This window comes from Phodopus roborovskii, unplaced genomic scaffold (assembly GCF_943737965.1).
Source record: "Phodopus roborovskii unplaced genomic scaffold, PHOROB, whole genome shotgun sequence".
Lineage (NCBI taxonomy): Eukaryota > Metazoa > Chordata > Mammalia > Rodentia > Cricetidae > Phodopus > Phodopus roborovskii.
Genome location: NW_026125575.1, coordinates 3524967 through 3542228, shown reverse-complemented (window position 1 = coordinate 3542228; position 17262 = coordinate 3524967). Strand labels below are relative to the sequence as shown.

Genomic DNA, 17262 nt, shown 5'->3' with positions numbered 1-17262 from the left:
GATCCCAGGTTAGTTGACTCTGAGTTTTCTTGTTGTGTCTTTGACACCTCTGGCTCCTACATTTCTTTCTCCCCTTCTGTGGTGTTCTCAGTGGGTCTGTATCTGTCTCCATAGTTCCTGGATGAAGCATCTCTGAGATCAGGTGGGCTATGCACCAGCATATAAATTTTGCAGAATTTTAATGCAACATACAGTTGCATAGGTTTGAGGAATATGCACAGTTACCGAAAGGTATTACTAAGATGGTAACATTCATCAATTCATAGCATGCAGATTTCTTAGGGAGAGAAAATCCTGAGGTTCATGAGCTTCCCCATCAGCTGATCCCAGTGAACACAAAGAATCACTTTTGCCCACTTAGACACTTTCTGCATTTTGTTCAGGTGGGACTAGGTGACATAGGAATTCAGAGACTGAATCAACACAAAATTTGTTTATTTTTTAGACATGTGATCAATCCTAGAGTCTGTAATTATAAACAATATACCCACTAAATCAGCAAATAGAGAGCCCAGATTACATAGAAAAAAAAAAAATCCTGAATTATGTCTGCACCAGGGCTTTATGATGCGCGCCCCCTGTTGGTCATGGGAACCTGGAAGAGGGCACACACTAAAGACTGCTCACTGTGTTGCTTGTATAGTAATACGTGGCCATGTCCTCAGTTCTCAGGTTGTTTATTTGCAGGTAGACAATTCTCTGGCAATCATCTCTGAAGATGGTGAATCTGCCTTTCACCAAAGCCGTGTAATAGGCTTCATAATTATTAGGTTCAGTGCTTATGTGAGCAACCCATTCCAGCTCTTTTCCTGGACTCTGGCGGACCCAGTGCCAGGCAGAGTCTGTGAGTGAATCCAAAGGCTGTACAGGAGAGTTTAAATGACCCTAATCCTCCTCCAGACTCAACCAGCTGCACCTCACAGTGGACACCTGCAAACACAGAGGATCCTGATCAAGAAACTGTCATACATGTCTACTTTCTCTCCCATTATTGTATACTCACTCACTCAGTATAATTTTTACCCATATCTTACCTTTTTAAAAGAGCAACAAAGAAAGCCCAGTGCAGCCCCAAACCCTTGTTGAAAGTCATGTTTTCAGTTCTGGTCACTGAATGGAAAGACAGATCTAGAGTCCTCTGCCTGACCTGCAGGATCAGGCCATGGCAAGGCTGGTTTTATAAGCAGAGGGCAGCCTCATTTGCATATCACCTCTGCATATCTTATTCTCTGGTGTATGTGAAACTTAGAGGCAGCAGGTAATGGTGCAAATGTCTGAGATAAAAGGAAGAGTAAGGATATGATTTCATTAAAATGTTATTCATTGTGTATTTGTAAAAAGCTTTGACATTCTTGATATGTTTTACATTCACTCTTTACTGATTATCTATTCAGATAGTATACCTTAAGTTCATTTAAGTTTAAAAATTTTAAAAATTTTAAATTACAATTTGATAATTCAAGGGGTAATAATGTATAGATCAATGTGTAGTATACATTAAATAACTGTAATGAAACTGGGCTGGGGACAACATGAGGGAAAGTTTCACATGAACAAGGACCTAAGTTTTATCCTATATATATATATATATATATATATATATATATATATTCAATACACATGTTACATAAACAATAGTAGTACAAAGACTTCTCCTTGAAAAATACTAAGCACATCATGAAATGCTTTATGCATGTGTCACATGTTTGTGTTTGGGGTGTGTTAGTTAACATCTTTGGCAGTTGTGCCGTTCATTTTCCTCAAACTAAACACAGGTTGCTTGTCTGTGGTTACCACAGGAAGGAGAGGAGTCTGTTACCAGGTCTGCAGTGCCATGGTTTTATGTCTTTCCATCATTCCAGTTCCCCCTGAGGATGTAGGACTTCCATGGTAGCAGTGGGATCAGTCTCAAGAGACCCCTCGGAATAGTCATTACTATATTAGAAAGGAGAGGGGAAAGTAATTAATTAATTAATTAATTAAGCTGTTGGAGATACTTTGTTACCTCTGAGAGTTCTTTTGAACTTAAGTATTATTGTATTTTGGGCACTGGCAGGAAAGTGACTTCATTTAAACCAACTAAATGCAGTGAGCTGATGTTCTGAATTGACCCCTACTTTGAGTCCTTTGATGACCAAATCATTTCTCTTACTTTTTCACTTATTTAGCACTATCATATGTGGGTAAGATAAAGATAGAAACTCTGGATGGATGCAATGAACTCCCTTGTCCTTTCCATTTTTCACTTATTCCTTAGGGATCTGAATGGCTGAGATATGACCATCACCTGCTGGTCCGTGCTCCATATTCTTTAGTTTAATCTGTTATGGGTAATATTTCTGATTCACAGTATAGCTGATTGATACACTCAAGTCTAGAATGTGGATATTAGACTCTGTTGCATTGTCTTTGTTTATTTCTATGCCCCTTTCACAGTTAGGTGTCAATTCAGTGGGTTTATTCCCAAAAGAATTTCTGGAGAACACTCATGCACAGCTTCTCCTAGTCGTGATCTAGTAATGTTACTTGCAACAGACTAGAACAAAAAAATGAACATAGAAAAAAGCATGGATTGGCTTCACCAGACTTCTTAGGAATTGAATGCATATAAAATATTATACTAATTCCATATCTACAAAAAGAGATGCATAAAATAAAATGATCACATATTGATAAAAGCTAGCAGAGCAGTCATAAGAGTAAAGCATTAGGGAAATTTTCAGTTGATGTTTCCCCAGCAAGATGTCAGGGCCCAGTACCTAGGTGCTCTACCTTGTTCTCAGCCAAGACATGTGATGAACCAGAACTGTGTTTTGTATCCAGTGTTAGCAAAAACAAATTTTCTTTTCTGAATGTTAATCTCTCACTGCAAACAAATCAAAACAGAATTTTTCAGCGTCACAAACTTGCAGTTTTTAATTCACGTTTTCTTGCTGTTTTGTTACAGAACTTTTGTCAATGGTCTGTAACGAGTAAGGTTTTTCTGCCTGCCACCTGGTCTTGTCCTGCCCTGCCACCTGGTCTTGTCCTGCCCGGCCGCCTGGTCTTGTCCTGCCGCTGCGCCAGCCTCAATTAATACACTGAGACTCTGTATTTGATATAATTCTGTTGGCCCGCTACTAGTTTCTTATCAGCTAGCTCTGTCTTAATTATTAACCCATTTCTGTTAATCTAGTATTTCCACGTGGTCTTCTCTTACCGGGGAGCCGGCTGGCATTCTACTTTCTCCAGACTCTCCATCTTGACTCCTCCTTACTACTTCCTCTTTCCTCCTTGTCTCCTAGTCCCTCCTATCTTCCTTTCCTATTGGCCAACAGTGCTTTATTCATTAACCAGTATGAGAAACATATATACATAATGGAATCTCCCATCATCTCCTCTTTTCTGTCTAAATAAAAAGAAGGGTTTTAACCTTAACATAGCAAAAATATATCACATAACAGTTATCAAATAAGAATCACACTTAACATTATTTAGTCCATTAACATTTAGCAAGATTTAAGAAACTGTTCTATCCTCTATCCTATATTTGTGACTCTAAAGTCTAAGTAACTTATCTTTAATACTAAAGAAAACTATAACCATAACTATCTGTTTTCAACTTCCTCAAAGACCACAGAAGGATAGTATATAAACTCTAGAAATGACAGAGACACATCTAGGTTGCTTCCAGGTTCTTGCTATTACAAATAATACTACTGGGATCACACGTGAACAGATGTCTTTGTTTCATGGATGTGGATCATTTGGGTATATGCCTAAGAGTGGAATTTCTAGGTTAAGTGGCAAACTTTCCCATTTTCCTGACAAACAGCCATACCGATCTCTAAAATGGTTGTACGAGTTTGCACTCCCACCAGCAGTGTAGGAATGTTCCCCTTTCTCCACATCCTCTCCAGCATATGTTGTCATTGATGTTTCTGATTTTAGCCAATCTGTCAGGAGTAAGATGGTGTCTCAGAGTTGTTTTGATTTGCATTCCCCTAATACTTAAGGATGTTGAGCGCTTTTTTTGGAGCCATTTTTTGATTCCTCTTTTGAGAATTCTCTATTCAGCTATGTACCCCATTTTCAATGGGGTTATTTGGTGTATTGGTGACTAGTTTCTTGAGTTCTTTGTATTTTTGGGAGATCAGCCATCAGTCAGATATGAGGTTGGTAAAAATCATTTCCTAGTCTTTAGGCTGCTGTTTGGTCTTGCCAATTGTGTTCTTTGCCTTACAAAAGCTTTTCAGTTTCAGAATGTTCCATTTATTAATTGTTGATCTCAGTGTTTCAGCTCCTGGTGTTATGTTCAGGATCAGTCTCATGTACCAACTCTTTCAAGGGTACCTCCCACTGTCTCTTCTAAGAAGTTCAGTGTGGATGGATTTAGGTGGAGTTCTTTGATCCATTTGGACAAGATTTTATGCATGTTGAAAGAAATGGGTCTATCTTTAGTCCTCTACACATCATCAGACAGTTGTGCCAGACCCATTTGCTGAAGATGCTTTTTTCTTTCCATTGTATAATTTTAGTTGTTTTGTTGAAAAGCAGGTGTTTGTAAGTGTGTGGGTTAATATCAGGATTTTCTGTGTGATTCCATTGGTCTACCTGTCTACTTTTTATGCCAATACCAAGCTGTTTCCAGAACTATAGCTCTTTATTAGAGCATGAAGTCAGGAATGGTGATGCCTCCTGAAGTTCCTTTATTGTATAGGGTTCTCTTGGCTACCTTCAGACTTTTGTTTTTCTTATAAAGTTGAATATAATCTTATCAGGGTCAGGGAAGTATTGTGCTTGGATATTGGTGGAGAATGCTTTGGATCTGTGATTGTTTTTGGAAATATTGCCATTTTTACTATATTTATCCTACTTGTCCAAGAGCATGGGAGACCTTTCCAGTTTCTGGTATCTTCTTTCTTTGTTTAAAGATGCACAGTTCTTGCTATATAAGTCTTTAACTTGTTTGGTTAGCATTACAAGGCATTTTAATAGTTTGTGGCTATTGTAATGGGTGAAGTTTCTCTGATTTCTTTCTCAGCCCCTTTATTGTCTGTGTATAGTAGGGCTACTGATTTATTTTTAGTTAATATTGTATCCTGCCAATTTGCTGTGGTTGATTTTAGAGATGGTTCCATGTGGAGCTGAGGAGACGGTATATTCTTTTGTGTTTGCCTGGAATGTTCCATAAATGTCTGTTAAACTCAAATGGTACATAACTTCTGTTAGTTCTTTAGTTTCTTTGTTAAGATTCTGACTGGTAATCTTGTCTAATAGTGAGAGTAGGGTGTTGAAGTCTCCCACTATGTGTGTATGAGGTGTATGGGAGCTTTGAGTTTTAGTGGAGTTTCTTTTATGAATGTGGGTGCCTTTATATTTGGGGCATAGATGTTCAAAATTGAGACTTTGTACTGTGGATTTCTCCTGTGATGAATATGAAATTACCTTATTCATCTCATTTGATTGATTTTGATTTGAAGTCTAATTAGTTAATATTAGGAGAGCTACATCTACTTGCTTCTTTGGTCCATTTGATTGGAATTAATTTTCCCAATCCTTTACTCTGAGTTAGTGTCTGTCTTTGAAGATTAGATGTGTTTCTTGTATGCATCAGAAGGATGGATTCTGTCTTCGTATTCATTCTGTTTGCCTGTGTGTTTTTATAGCTGAGTTGAGACCATTAATATTGAGGTCAAGGAAGGACCATTAATTGTTAATTCTTGTTTTAGATTTGTTGTTGGCAATACAATAACCTATATAATGTATACACATGAAGGGAAAGTTCCAGAAAATTTCATATAAGGCATATCACTTGTAATAAAGCACAGACAGAATACAATGTAGTGCATGTGGATGAACACAATACCCTATTCTCACCAACACACAGTTCATTTAACACATTACACAGAGAAACATGTGTAGTGAGGTAGTCCTTCTGTAGCACTGACCACGCCCATTGGGGGGTGGAGCTATGGGCGGAGGTGACCTGAGGAAGGAGGTCGGAGGGGGCCAGGAAGGCACGCTCTTTCTGGCGTGACTCGGACAGGAGAGGATCGGGTTGAATTTCCTGGTGTTCATCTGTCTAGGTTGTAAGTTATTTCTCCCTGAATAAACATCTATTCGGCCTATTTGTTTATCCTGACCCTTATTTACCGCAATATCTGGTGTCAGGAGTGGGGCCCCACATCATCATTTCCACTTGACTCAACCTGATGCATCGGAACTACAAACATCACCCTAAAACCGGTTTGAGACTGTTTTGCTCGAGACAACTCATGACTAGCTAGCTGTAATGGTGCACCTTTTTATTACACCCTGGCCAGTTTCAAATAGAACTACAGTCAAGAATTTTCTGCCACACAGTGACTAACTACATATGTCACAGCCAGTTCTGTTGAAAAATTTGGTTGCTAAAAATTTTCTTCCTACAGGATCCATTGGAGCAATCATCGTCCCATTTCAGCAGGAAGTAATCTTAATATGACTACGCCCCTTTCCCTACCCTTGGAAATTTGGGATAATAGTCATCGTCTTTGGGTTGGTTTTAGTTATTTGGGATTGGGTGATGCTTACACTCGGGTTTATCTTTTAGACAGGAATAGGGAATGGTGGGTAAAGGTATGGTTTAGATGGGATATAAGTAGATTAGCCTATTTCCTTGAGAATTTGAGTTTGAATGAGATAGTATTTTACAGCTTACATTGTTATGCATTCCTATGTGGTAAGCTATGTAAAATTAAGTTTATATTTTGTTATATTGTGTTAAATGTTTCCACTTATAATATTTATGCACATTATTTTTTACCATATTCTATGTATGTATACTTTTCTTGTGTTCAAGACATTTTGTATATTGATACAATTTGGGATATTTATCTTGCTGCCCTTTATAGTTCTACCTCTTGTCTTGACACTTATACTCTACCTCTATTTTAGGGATTTACATGTAGGTATATGTAAATAGTTATATTGTTTAAGTATTTGTTCCTGCTTTACTCAGGAAAGTTTTAATCAGTCTTTTTAGCTAAGTTCCCGAGTATTATAGATTATCTTCACTCACATTTCCTGTACCTATGAGATTAGTCAGATATAGATGCTTAATCTTCAATCCTTCATAGACATGCAGAACATGGCATTTAAATGTTTTAATATTAGTACTCCATTGACATGAGACACTGTTGCTCCTGACAGCACCGTGCATTTTCCCGAAAATATGTTGGACACTGTTGTTGCTCCTGCTGGAGTTCAATCTCGCCTCAGCTAATGGCCTGTTGGGCATAGAATTGCCCCCACCTTGACCACTGATTTGGACATGCAGTCCTATGTGCTTGCAGGAGACAAATATAGAAGACTGCTTGACCTTGCCAAGTCAGGGTAAGACAGCCATTCTATTTCCCTGCTGTTGTTGTGGTCTGTCAAGTTCTCTTGGCCTTAGCCAAATCTGGGTGTACCAACGTCGCTGTGAGACCTAGGGTGACTGTTCAGGTGGCTTGCTGTTTCTGTCCTTGCTGCACCATTTTGGAAGTTGTCCATCCGCATTTCCTGTCTACTCTAATATTGTTATTTTCCTTCTCAGGTCTTGATGAGGTTGAAGATTAAACTATCACAACTATTATTCTCTCTTCCTAATTAGATATATTAGGTACTAGACTTACGTTTTCCAGCTTAGGACAACTCTATTGTAAACTCCATTATGCCCTCACCCTAGGACTAGATATGTAGGTCATTTTGTTCTCGATTTTCCTTTTCTTAGAGCACACTTGTTATTCACTGTTTTGTATATAGTTTTGTATTAAGCCTAAATCTTTTCTTTAGACTAAAAGGGGAATTGTAGTGAGGTAGTCCTTCTGTAGCACTGACCACGCCCATTGGGGGGTGGAGCTATGGGCGGAGGTGACCTGAGGAAGGAGGTCGGAGGGGGCCAGGAAGGCGCTCTCTTTCTGGCGTGACTCGGACAGGAGAGGATCGGGTTGAATTTCCTGGTGTTCATCTGTCTAGGTTGTAAGTTATTTCTCCCTGAATAAACATCTATTCGGCCTATTTGTTTATCCTGACCCTTATTTACCGCAATAAACATGGGTGTTTAATATGATGTAAATGAAACAAATATCAGAGATACTTTCCAAATATTTCACACAGTAATAACACTTATAATTTGTAGGTAAGACTTGACATGAATAGCCTTGAAACTGCCTCTCCATGTGAAAAGATTGTCAAGACATATGTTTCAATTTATTAATTCATTTTATTGTGAGCTATACTGTCTTCATGGTGACTTACAATGCCTTAGAAGTGTGTCATTTCTACTTCTGTAGATTTTCAGGGAAGTGACATATATTTTAGGTACTAGTATTAGGTATTAGTGTCAGATCTTGTAACCTTCAAGGCAAGGGTTTAACTGACATAGGAGAAGGTCTGCTGGGACTTGTATGTGGTTAATAGATCCTGTGTAGAGTCAGGAAACACTCTTGCAGGACCCCTCTCTGCACCTGCTTCCCAGGCTCTGCATAGTTCATTTATTTTGGCTTTTTCTTTTGCTGACTTATAGCAACAAATATTTGGCAATGTTATTGATTATATGTAATTGGTGCCATTTGAAATCACAATATAATGTAACAGATTTTGTCCCTGTGTTTACTGTGATGGTTTATGGTCTCCATCTCATGTTTATCACTCTGCCATGGTGTTATTTGAAATGTTTATAGACAGCTGTAACATCTCTTAGCAATTCCTTATGGGACAGGAAGATTGTCCTAGCAACCTTGTGTTATTGGTATACATCAGACCAGAAATAAGATGGAATTTTGTGGCTGACAGTTTTGGCTTGTTTTGAAAAAAAATACACCTCTCCCTGTGAGGTGCGACTGGTGAAATTTCATGAGCCCATCAAGTTCAAAACTATCAACAACCAAGCATTCATACCTGTCTTGAGTTTCTATTGACAGTTTCCCCAAGTTCATAGGTTAGAGGACTTCCCTTTCCTTTCTGTCCTGACTCTGTGGCTTATATTTGATAAAGAGTCCATGGTGGTGTCAGCATCCTATATATAACACCGAGGAGAGGAGAGCAGAAGAGCACTGGATATTGCAGAACAAGAAATTTCTGTCTACCTTTACCTGGTGTGTGAGGTAGTTAATGAGTATCACGTGCTCTGCATGGATTCAACAGGGATCAGAAAAGTTTTCAACCTAGGTCATAGATCCTCTTGACAGATAAATTTCAGGATATTTGAGAGTCCCATTTGATACAGAGACTTGGAGTGGAAGATTCCTCTGCCCTCTGGTCAACCCCTGCTTTACACATGGAGGAGCCAGGAAGATTTTTCATAAAGTCACTTATATTTCAAACATTATTTACAACTCAGCATAGGTTTGTATATGTTTTAATTTAGGGCCCTGCATGGACCCCTGATGCACCTTGAGCAAGCCTGAAGCTATTGGCCAGAACTCCTTGCCCCAAATCTGTTATTGGTACTCTTCCTGTTTTGATAACACAAACCTCATGGAGAGGAGATAAGCCTAAAAATCCTGTTATTTTCCACTGTGCTGTAAGTCAGTATTTAAGCCCACTCCATCCCCCAAATAAAGGGCATTCAGAGTTTGGCATTAAGTCATTGCCATTGAATGAATGACTCTTTATTTCAATCTCTAGGACTTCACCTGATTCATGGAACAGATGATAGCACAGGCGCTACAAGTGGAGGCCCTACTGAGATTAAGAAAGAAAAGATCACCTTGGAGGCCGGCTGTCAAAGTAAGTTAATGAGGGTGTATTGAAAGATGGTTGCCAGTAACTCTAAGGAAAGGCTGAGTGGGCAATTAGTGGCCCTATTGAAAAGACAAGGCACCAGGATTAAAACAAGACAGCTTTAAAAAAAACAAAAAACTACTAGGCCAAAGTGATATTGATTCAGTATGCCCCTACTGGGCATCATACCTTAGCCAGCTCTTTACAAGTGACCACTACCACTGACATGCTTTTTCTTTTATAAAACAAAAAGGACAAACTGTGGCAATATATTGCAGTATGAATATCTCTTAAATCTAAGAGTTTTTTTCCTTTTACTCTGCAGAGCCAGAGGATTCCCAGCAGTGAGAATTTTGAGAGACAAAGCAAGAAAGCAGAGTAGCAATGTACTTGACAGGAAGCCTCATTCTTTCCTTGTGATGTAATTATAGGCAAAATAAAACTCAATTAGATACAAGAAGAGAGGGAACGTGGTTTAAAAAGGGTGCTTTTACTGTTTCCATTGACCAAGACACTTCAGGACTAGGAGAAGGAAGCAGACTAACAGACACTCAGAAAGTTAATTTCTGTGTAAGTCTCCAGGGTGATCTTCTCTGTCATCTCACCCCCAGAGCATCTTCCTGGTCCTCCTGGGTTTCTGACACACTCAGGATGTGGTTGCAACACAGTGTTCTTGTCTTGCACAGTAATAGACTGCAGAGTCCTCAGATGTCAGGCTGCTCATCTCCATATACGCTGTGCTGGAGGATGTGTCTACAGTCAGTGTGGCCTTGCCCTGGAACCTCTCATTGTAGGTAGCATCACCATCTCCAGGATAAATCTTTCCAATCCACTCCATGACCTGTCCAGGCTTATGCTTCACCCAAGTAATAGAGTAGTATCTAGTGAAGGTGTATCCTGAAGCCTTGCAGGACAACTTCATTGAGGACCCAGGCCTACCCAGCTGAGCCCCAGGCTGCTGCAGCTGGACCTGTGAGTGGACACCTGTGAGAGAAAGGCAGATTGGATGTCACTGTCACCTGAGTACCTGGCCCCTCCTCACATCTAGAACTTGGGGTCCTTACCTGTGGCTGCTGTCACCAGGAAGAGGATGATCCAGCTCCATCCCATGGTGTGGACCTGTGTGCTCAGTGACTGTGGAGAGGACACTGATCATGTGTGGTTGGTTTATGGGTATCCCTGTATTTACCATCATAGACTCCTATGATTTGCATATTCGTGAACAGAGAATTTCTTTACTTAAGTTTCTACTCAAGTTTGAGAAGGAGGTAGAGGACACTTGGGTCAGGCAAAGGATGCTGAGGTCCAAATCCTAATCCTGTCCAAGGAAATGGACACTTAGCATTTCCTTCGGATCTGTGCAGATGCTGTGGGTAAAACCTTAGGACCAAAGCTCTCAGTAGATTTTAGACCTGAGAGAGATGCTGTCCATTGTGACAAGGTTGTCAGATAGATGTACAGGAGGTGGTTTGTGATGACTGTGGTAATGACTGGATATTAAAACCTGATAAATTTTGAGAATTTATGCCCTACTTTCTGATATATAGGACTAATATTTACCAATCAAGAAGATTGCATACAAAAAACAAACTCACTAAATTTACCTAAATGGAACAAACTCAAAAATATTTGCTCCTTGGTGATTTTGCAGCACTGTTCACCATATCTTATGAAATAAACTTCATGTCTTTCATCAGATGAGTGCATCAAGTATTCACGGTTATATGCATGATGCAAAGTGAATATTTCATGAGAAAGAATAAGAAACTATTATCACTTTTGGAGAATCAATGTAACCCGAGATAACTGTGAAGTAGTTCACTCAATAATCTCAGGAATTCCAGAAGATAACACAGTGGGCAAAGGATGTTGGCAGTAGGGGCTCAAAGGCCCAGGGTATTTTCTTCACTGCAATCAGAGATGTTAAACAGTTTTTTTATTATCAATTTTGATGATTTTAAAATATCACAGAGAAGTTTGTGGTTTGGCTTCTAGACTGACTTTACACTTACACAGTGAACAACTTATATATTGATGTGATCATGACTGAATATATGGAAAAAATTTGAATGAACTCCTGATTTTGTTAAAGGTAGCTACACAAAACATCACATTTATGCATAAAGTATCACATTTTAATACCTTTGAAAGATAACCATGCCAAGATTTATCTCAAGAACCATGATACATGACCATAATATTAAAGTAGAAATACTGGAAAGAGACACAAACCCATAATTCTGAGTGCCAGTGAAAACTGAACCATTAGGATGGGATGGGCTATAAGAGCTGCACTAACACTTGAGCTACCTGTCCAAGGGATGATAAACATTAAACTGGATTTTGGTCTATGATTAAATTATGTAATTCCAAATTAGAGAATATCTGACATTGTCTCTCTGAGATTCCAAGATCACATATATCCTCATCCAAAGGAAAAGATCCTGTAATGGATGATTCAGAGGCAAAGTCATCAAGTTTGTGTGAAGGGGCCAGAGGGCCACAGATGTAAGGACTGCTGGTTCCTGAATGCAGAGAAGGCAGGAAACAGACTCTTCTGAAGAGAGAACTTCATTTCTAACCAGGAAAATTGATGTTCTGTTTCAGATGCCTTCTTCATAGAGGGCATAAAACTGTCTTAATTCTGTGATATAAGCAGCAGTGGATATAGACAGTATTTCCTAATTATTTCATATGTCATTGAAGTACTTCTACTTCCATGGCAAAAAATACATGAAGACAAGTGTGGACTATGGAATACAAACTTAAATTGCAGGAAAGTAGTCCAAGAAAACATTATATGAATGTAGATGACCTCTCCCTGCCAATAAAGGATTAAAATTAGCAAATATTACTGTCAAGTTGCATCAGACTAATTCATGCACTCATATCATTTCTGTAAAAAAAATTCCAGAACACAGATACAGTCTACTTGAAAGTCTATTTAATATATTTCCAATAAGTACTGTAGACATGTCTTGGACTTCCTGCTTCATCAATGTGATATGTGAAGTGAAAAGTGCTTTAGAGAGAACATGTGTTAAAACAAAACAAAACAAAACAAAACACAACTGTAACTACCAATTTATCCTTCAAAATTCTCAAGCACTTGTATTGAAAATGGTGGTCCTGGAAAATGTGTTCCTTTCCACTTCTGTGAGGGACCTTGTATGAATCTCTTAGATCCTCCTTGTATCCTAGTTTCTCTGGCAGTGTGAGTTATAGGTTGATGGTCCTTTACTCAACATATATATATATATGATTGAGTACTTACCATGTTCCTTGTTTTGTGACTGGATTGACTCATTCAGAATGGTTTCCTCAAGTTCCATCCATTTGACAGTTAATTTCAATATTTCATTTTTGTTCGGCCAACTAGTATTCCATTGTATGAATGTGCCACATCCTCTTTATACATGCTTCAGTTGAGGGGCACGTAGGTTTCTTCCAGATTCTTGCTATTGCAAATAATGCTGCTACAAACATAGTTGAAGAGATGTCTTTGTTGCATGGATGTGGATCATTTGGGTATAAGCCTAAGAGTGGAATTGCTGGGTCCTGTGGTAGACTGATTCCCATTTTCCTGAGGAACTGCCATACTGATCTCCAAAATGGCTGTAAAAGTTCACACTCACACCAGCAGTGGAGTAGTGTTCACCTTTCTCCACATCCTCTCCAGCATAAGTTGTCATTGGTGTTTCTAATTTTAGCCGTTCTTGCAGGAGTAAGATGGTATCTCAGAGTTGTTTTGATTTGCATTTCCCTGATAGCTAAGGATGTTGAGCACTTTACTAATTGTATTTCAGCCTTTTTGATTCCTCTATTGAGAATTCTCTCTTCAGTTCTGTACTCCACATTTTTAATAGGGTTATGTGGTGTTTTGTGACTAGTTTCTTGAGTTCTTTGTATATTTTTTAGACCAGCCTTTTGTAAGATGTGGGGTTGGTGAAGATCTTTTTTCCCATCTATGGGTTGCCCTTACGTCTTGTCAACTGTGTCCTTTTCTGTACAGAAGCATCTCAGTTTGTGGAGGTCCTATTTAATAATTGTGAACCTCAGCATGTGGGCTCCTGGATTTATGTTCTGGAAGCAATCTCCTGTACTAATATTTTCAAGTTTACCTCACACTCTCACTTCTAAGAGGTACAGTGTGGCTGGGTTTATGTTAAGGTCTTTGATCCATTTGGACTTGAGTTTTGTTCATGGCGATAGACATCGGTCTATCTCCAGTCTTCTACACATCATCATCCAGTTGTGCCATCAGAATATTTTGAAGATGCTTTCATGCTCCCATTGTATATTTTTAGCTGTTTTGTCAAAAATCAGGTTTTGTAGGTATGTGGGTTAATATGAGGACTTTCCATTCCATTCCATTGGTCTACTTGCTGCTTGTATATTTTTGTGCCAATATCAGACTGTTTTCAGGGCTATAGCTCTATAGTAGAGTTTGAAGTTGTGGACGATGATGCCTCCTGAAGTTCCTTCATTGTACAAGGTTGTTTTGACTACCCTGTGTCTTTTGTTTTTTCCATATAGAGTTGATTATTATCCTTTCAAGGTCAGTGAAGAATTGTGCTTGGATTTCGATGGGGAATACAAGTAGATCTTCTGAGCATATTGGGAGTGGGGAGGCAGTAAATGGAGAGGAAGGAGGAGATAAAGAAGAGGAGGAGAGGAAAGCACACTCGACTAGGAAGATTGAGTCAGAGGAGGAATAGATGAGAGAGAGAAAGAGAGAGAAAGAGAGAGAGAGAGAGAGAGAGAGAGAGAGAGCATAAAAGAGGGAGCCATTAGCCATTATTATAGCTTTGAAGAGAAAACTGACTCTGGAGATATATCCAGAGACCTACAAGACTGACCCCAACTAACAATTTGAGCAGCAATGGAAAGGCTAGCATAAATGTCCTTCTCTGATAATGAGATTGATGACTAACTTATCCACCATCATAGAGCACTAATCTAGTAGCTGGTAGAAACAGAAGCAGACACCCACATCTAAACACTGAGCTGATGGAATCCAGACCCAGAGAGGGAGGACAAGACCAGGATACAGAAACCCACAGAGACAGCTGACCTGAACAAGGAAGAGTTAGTGGGCCCCTAGACTGTTTGCTGGGAATCCAGCATTGGACCAACTCAGACAGACTGAACATGGGTCTCAGTCATAAGGCCAGGGAAAAGTGACCTCTGACAGTGGAACCAGGATGTATCCCTAGTGCACAAAAGGTATTTTGGTGCACATTCCCCATGGAGGGTTACTTGCTTATCTAGCGCGAAGAGGGAGGGCCCTGTCCCTATTCCAATAGACTTGACAGATTTTGTTGAACCCTCTTTGAAGGCATCACCCTACCTTTGGAGTAGGGAGAATGGGCTGGGAGGGTGGTTGGGGGATATGGGAGTGTAGGAAAGAGGGAGGGGGAAGGAGGGAGAGGGAACTAGGATCGATATGTAAAATAAGAAAAATAAATAAAAAGATTGTACAGTTATGTGATTACTGTGAGGAGAGCATGTTATATGTTGATGATGTGAGTAATGGGATTCAAGATATGTAGAGATTAGAGCAGTAACAAAACAATGCATTTAGTAGCTGTGTAAAATCTGCTATAAGAAGCAGGATCTAAACTCATGAGGTGCAAATAGTATCCAGCCAGGGGAAAGAAAGTGAATGTCTCATGAGAATTATCAGCAATTTCCCCTGTAAGCTGAAATTCTAAAAAACTCTACAGTGGAATATGGTTCTTAGCTATATAATGAAAGTTCTGGAGTAAATCTTAACACTAGGCTGGGTGCAGTAATACACATATTTTATATATATATTATCACTGAAGATTGAAAAACACTCATCCCATAAACACAAGACTGGAAAGAGATGTAGCTGCTTCCACCAGAGTTTCAATGTGCTGTGAAGAGAATAAGATGGCCTCAAACCCTCGATGTTGTTCAAAATTCACAATTTGGGTAGTGATATGCTTAATGTGTGAAAACATCACTATAACTTTTTCTCCACTTTCAGAATACTAAATGTTGCACAGGGACAATCTGTTTTAATTTCCTTACTTCTCTTTTTACCAAGTCACCAGATCCATATGTTAGGGTTTCATATTCTAAACTTGACTAAAAATCTTTCATTTTAGGGAAAACAATCAAAGAAAAATGACCGATGAAGTCCAGATTCTGCAATTATGACCATCTTCTTCTTCTCTCCATCCTCTGAGTTAAGTGCTTCACAGTGCAGTGGACAAAGCCTTGGGACCAGGGCTCCTACAATTGACTATCAGAATTATGTGGGCTCAACATTGTGGATGGAACATCAAGACCTGAGATTCCAGGTCATAGTCACATATTCCAGGTGAGAAAACCCCTCCTGCAGAGGTAAGAAGTTACAGATAGATTTACAGATGCCTCTGGTCGTGGTTCTGATGACTATACAACCTGTTTGAAAGTTTCTATTATTTTTTATGTATATGAAATTGATATTTCTCCTCAATAAGGTTCATATAAATTTCTCCTAAATAAGGTTCACTAAAAATTGCATGTGAATTATTACATAACAAAGAATTTTTACTGTATTAGGTTTCGAGTCTTGTCACAGTAAATCCATCACGTGTATTACATGGTCTCTGCAGTTATTTGATGTCAGGACAGGAAACCTTAGGGTCTCAGAGGACTTCCTCACTCTCCAGATATTCATTCCTCTCATATACATTTTCTTTCCTGATGAAAGTTGGGTTTAGAGCTCCCCCTGCCGGTCCTGAGCATTCTCAAATTGATGTTTCTGAACACACAGGTGACCTGCTCACTGTGTAATTCAGGGCTGTGTCTTCAGTGGTAGCAGAGTGCAGCTTCAGGAAGAACTGGTTCTTACATGTTTATGACACACACCTGTCTTAACTTTCTTTTCTCAGTGTGAAACCTCCTCCTTTCTCCCTCAAGACTGTTTAACATGCTCATTTAATTTTGACTTTTTTAATAACACATTAATTTTAACAAGGAATATATAAATAGCGAGGGGATTAAGACTAAAGGATCCTGGTGTTTATACCAATATGTATACATCTGAATATGATATCCTGTTCAAAAATTAAAATATACATAAAAATAGTAATGAATATGAAAAGTAATAACATACAATAACATGCTGTTTCCCTGGAAACTATCAGGATTCCATAGTTCATAAGGAAGGTAGTATGACACCTTGAGCCATTTCAGTATCCAAGCCACATTACTGATAGGATGTTCATGTAAAGGACCAGTGTAGGCAACTGTAGCTACTATTGAATTACTGATGGCCATAACTTTGGTTTGATGAGGGAATATTTTTTTAAAGTCTTTCTCCCTATCTTCCAGCTTTTATAATTTACAATAGTCTATGAGTATTAGGGTGATTATTGACATTGGAGGGTTGAGGACACAGCCATTCTTTTCTTTATTTTTATGCGCCCATAGCAATCATTCATCTCTGGATTTCTCATCATTTAATGTACACACATTCTATTCTGATTGAGTATGAATATAGCATTTATCTATGGGTAC

The 17262-nt window shown here is 38.9% G+C and overlaps 1 gene segment (V, D, J or C); it reads right to left on the bottom strand.

Annotated features, from left to right (window-relative positions):
• Positions 1–10375: 10375 nt before the first annotated feature.
• On the bottom strand, positions 10376–10839 carry LOC127216988 (Ig heavy chain V region 3-like). The segment is given in 2 exon segments: positions 10376–10713; positions 10794–10839. Coding segments are annotated over 2 exon segments (384 nt in total).
• Positions 10840–17262: the final 6423 nt, after the last annotated feature.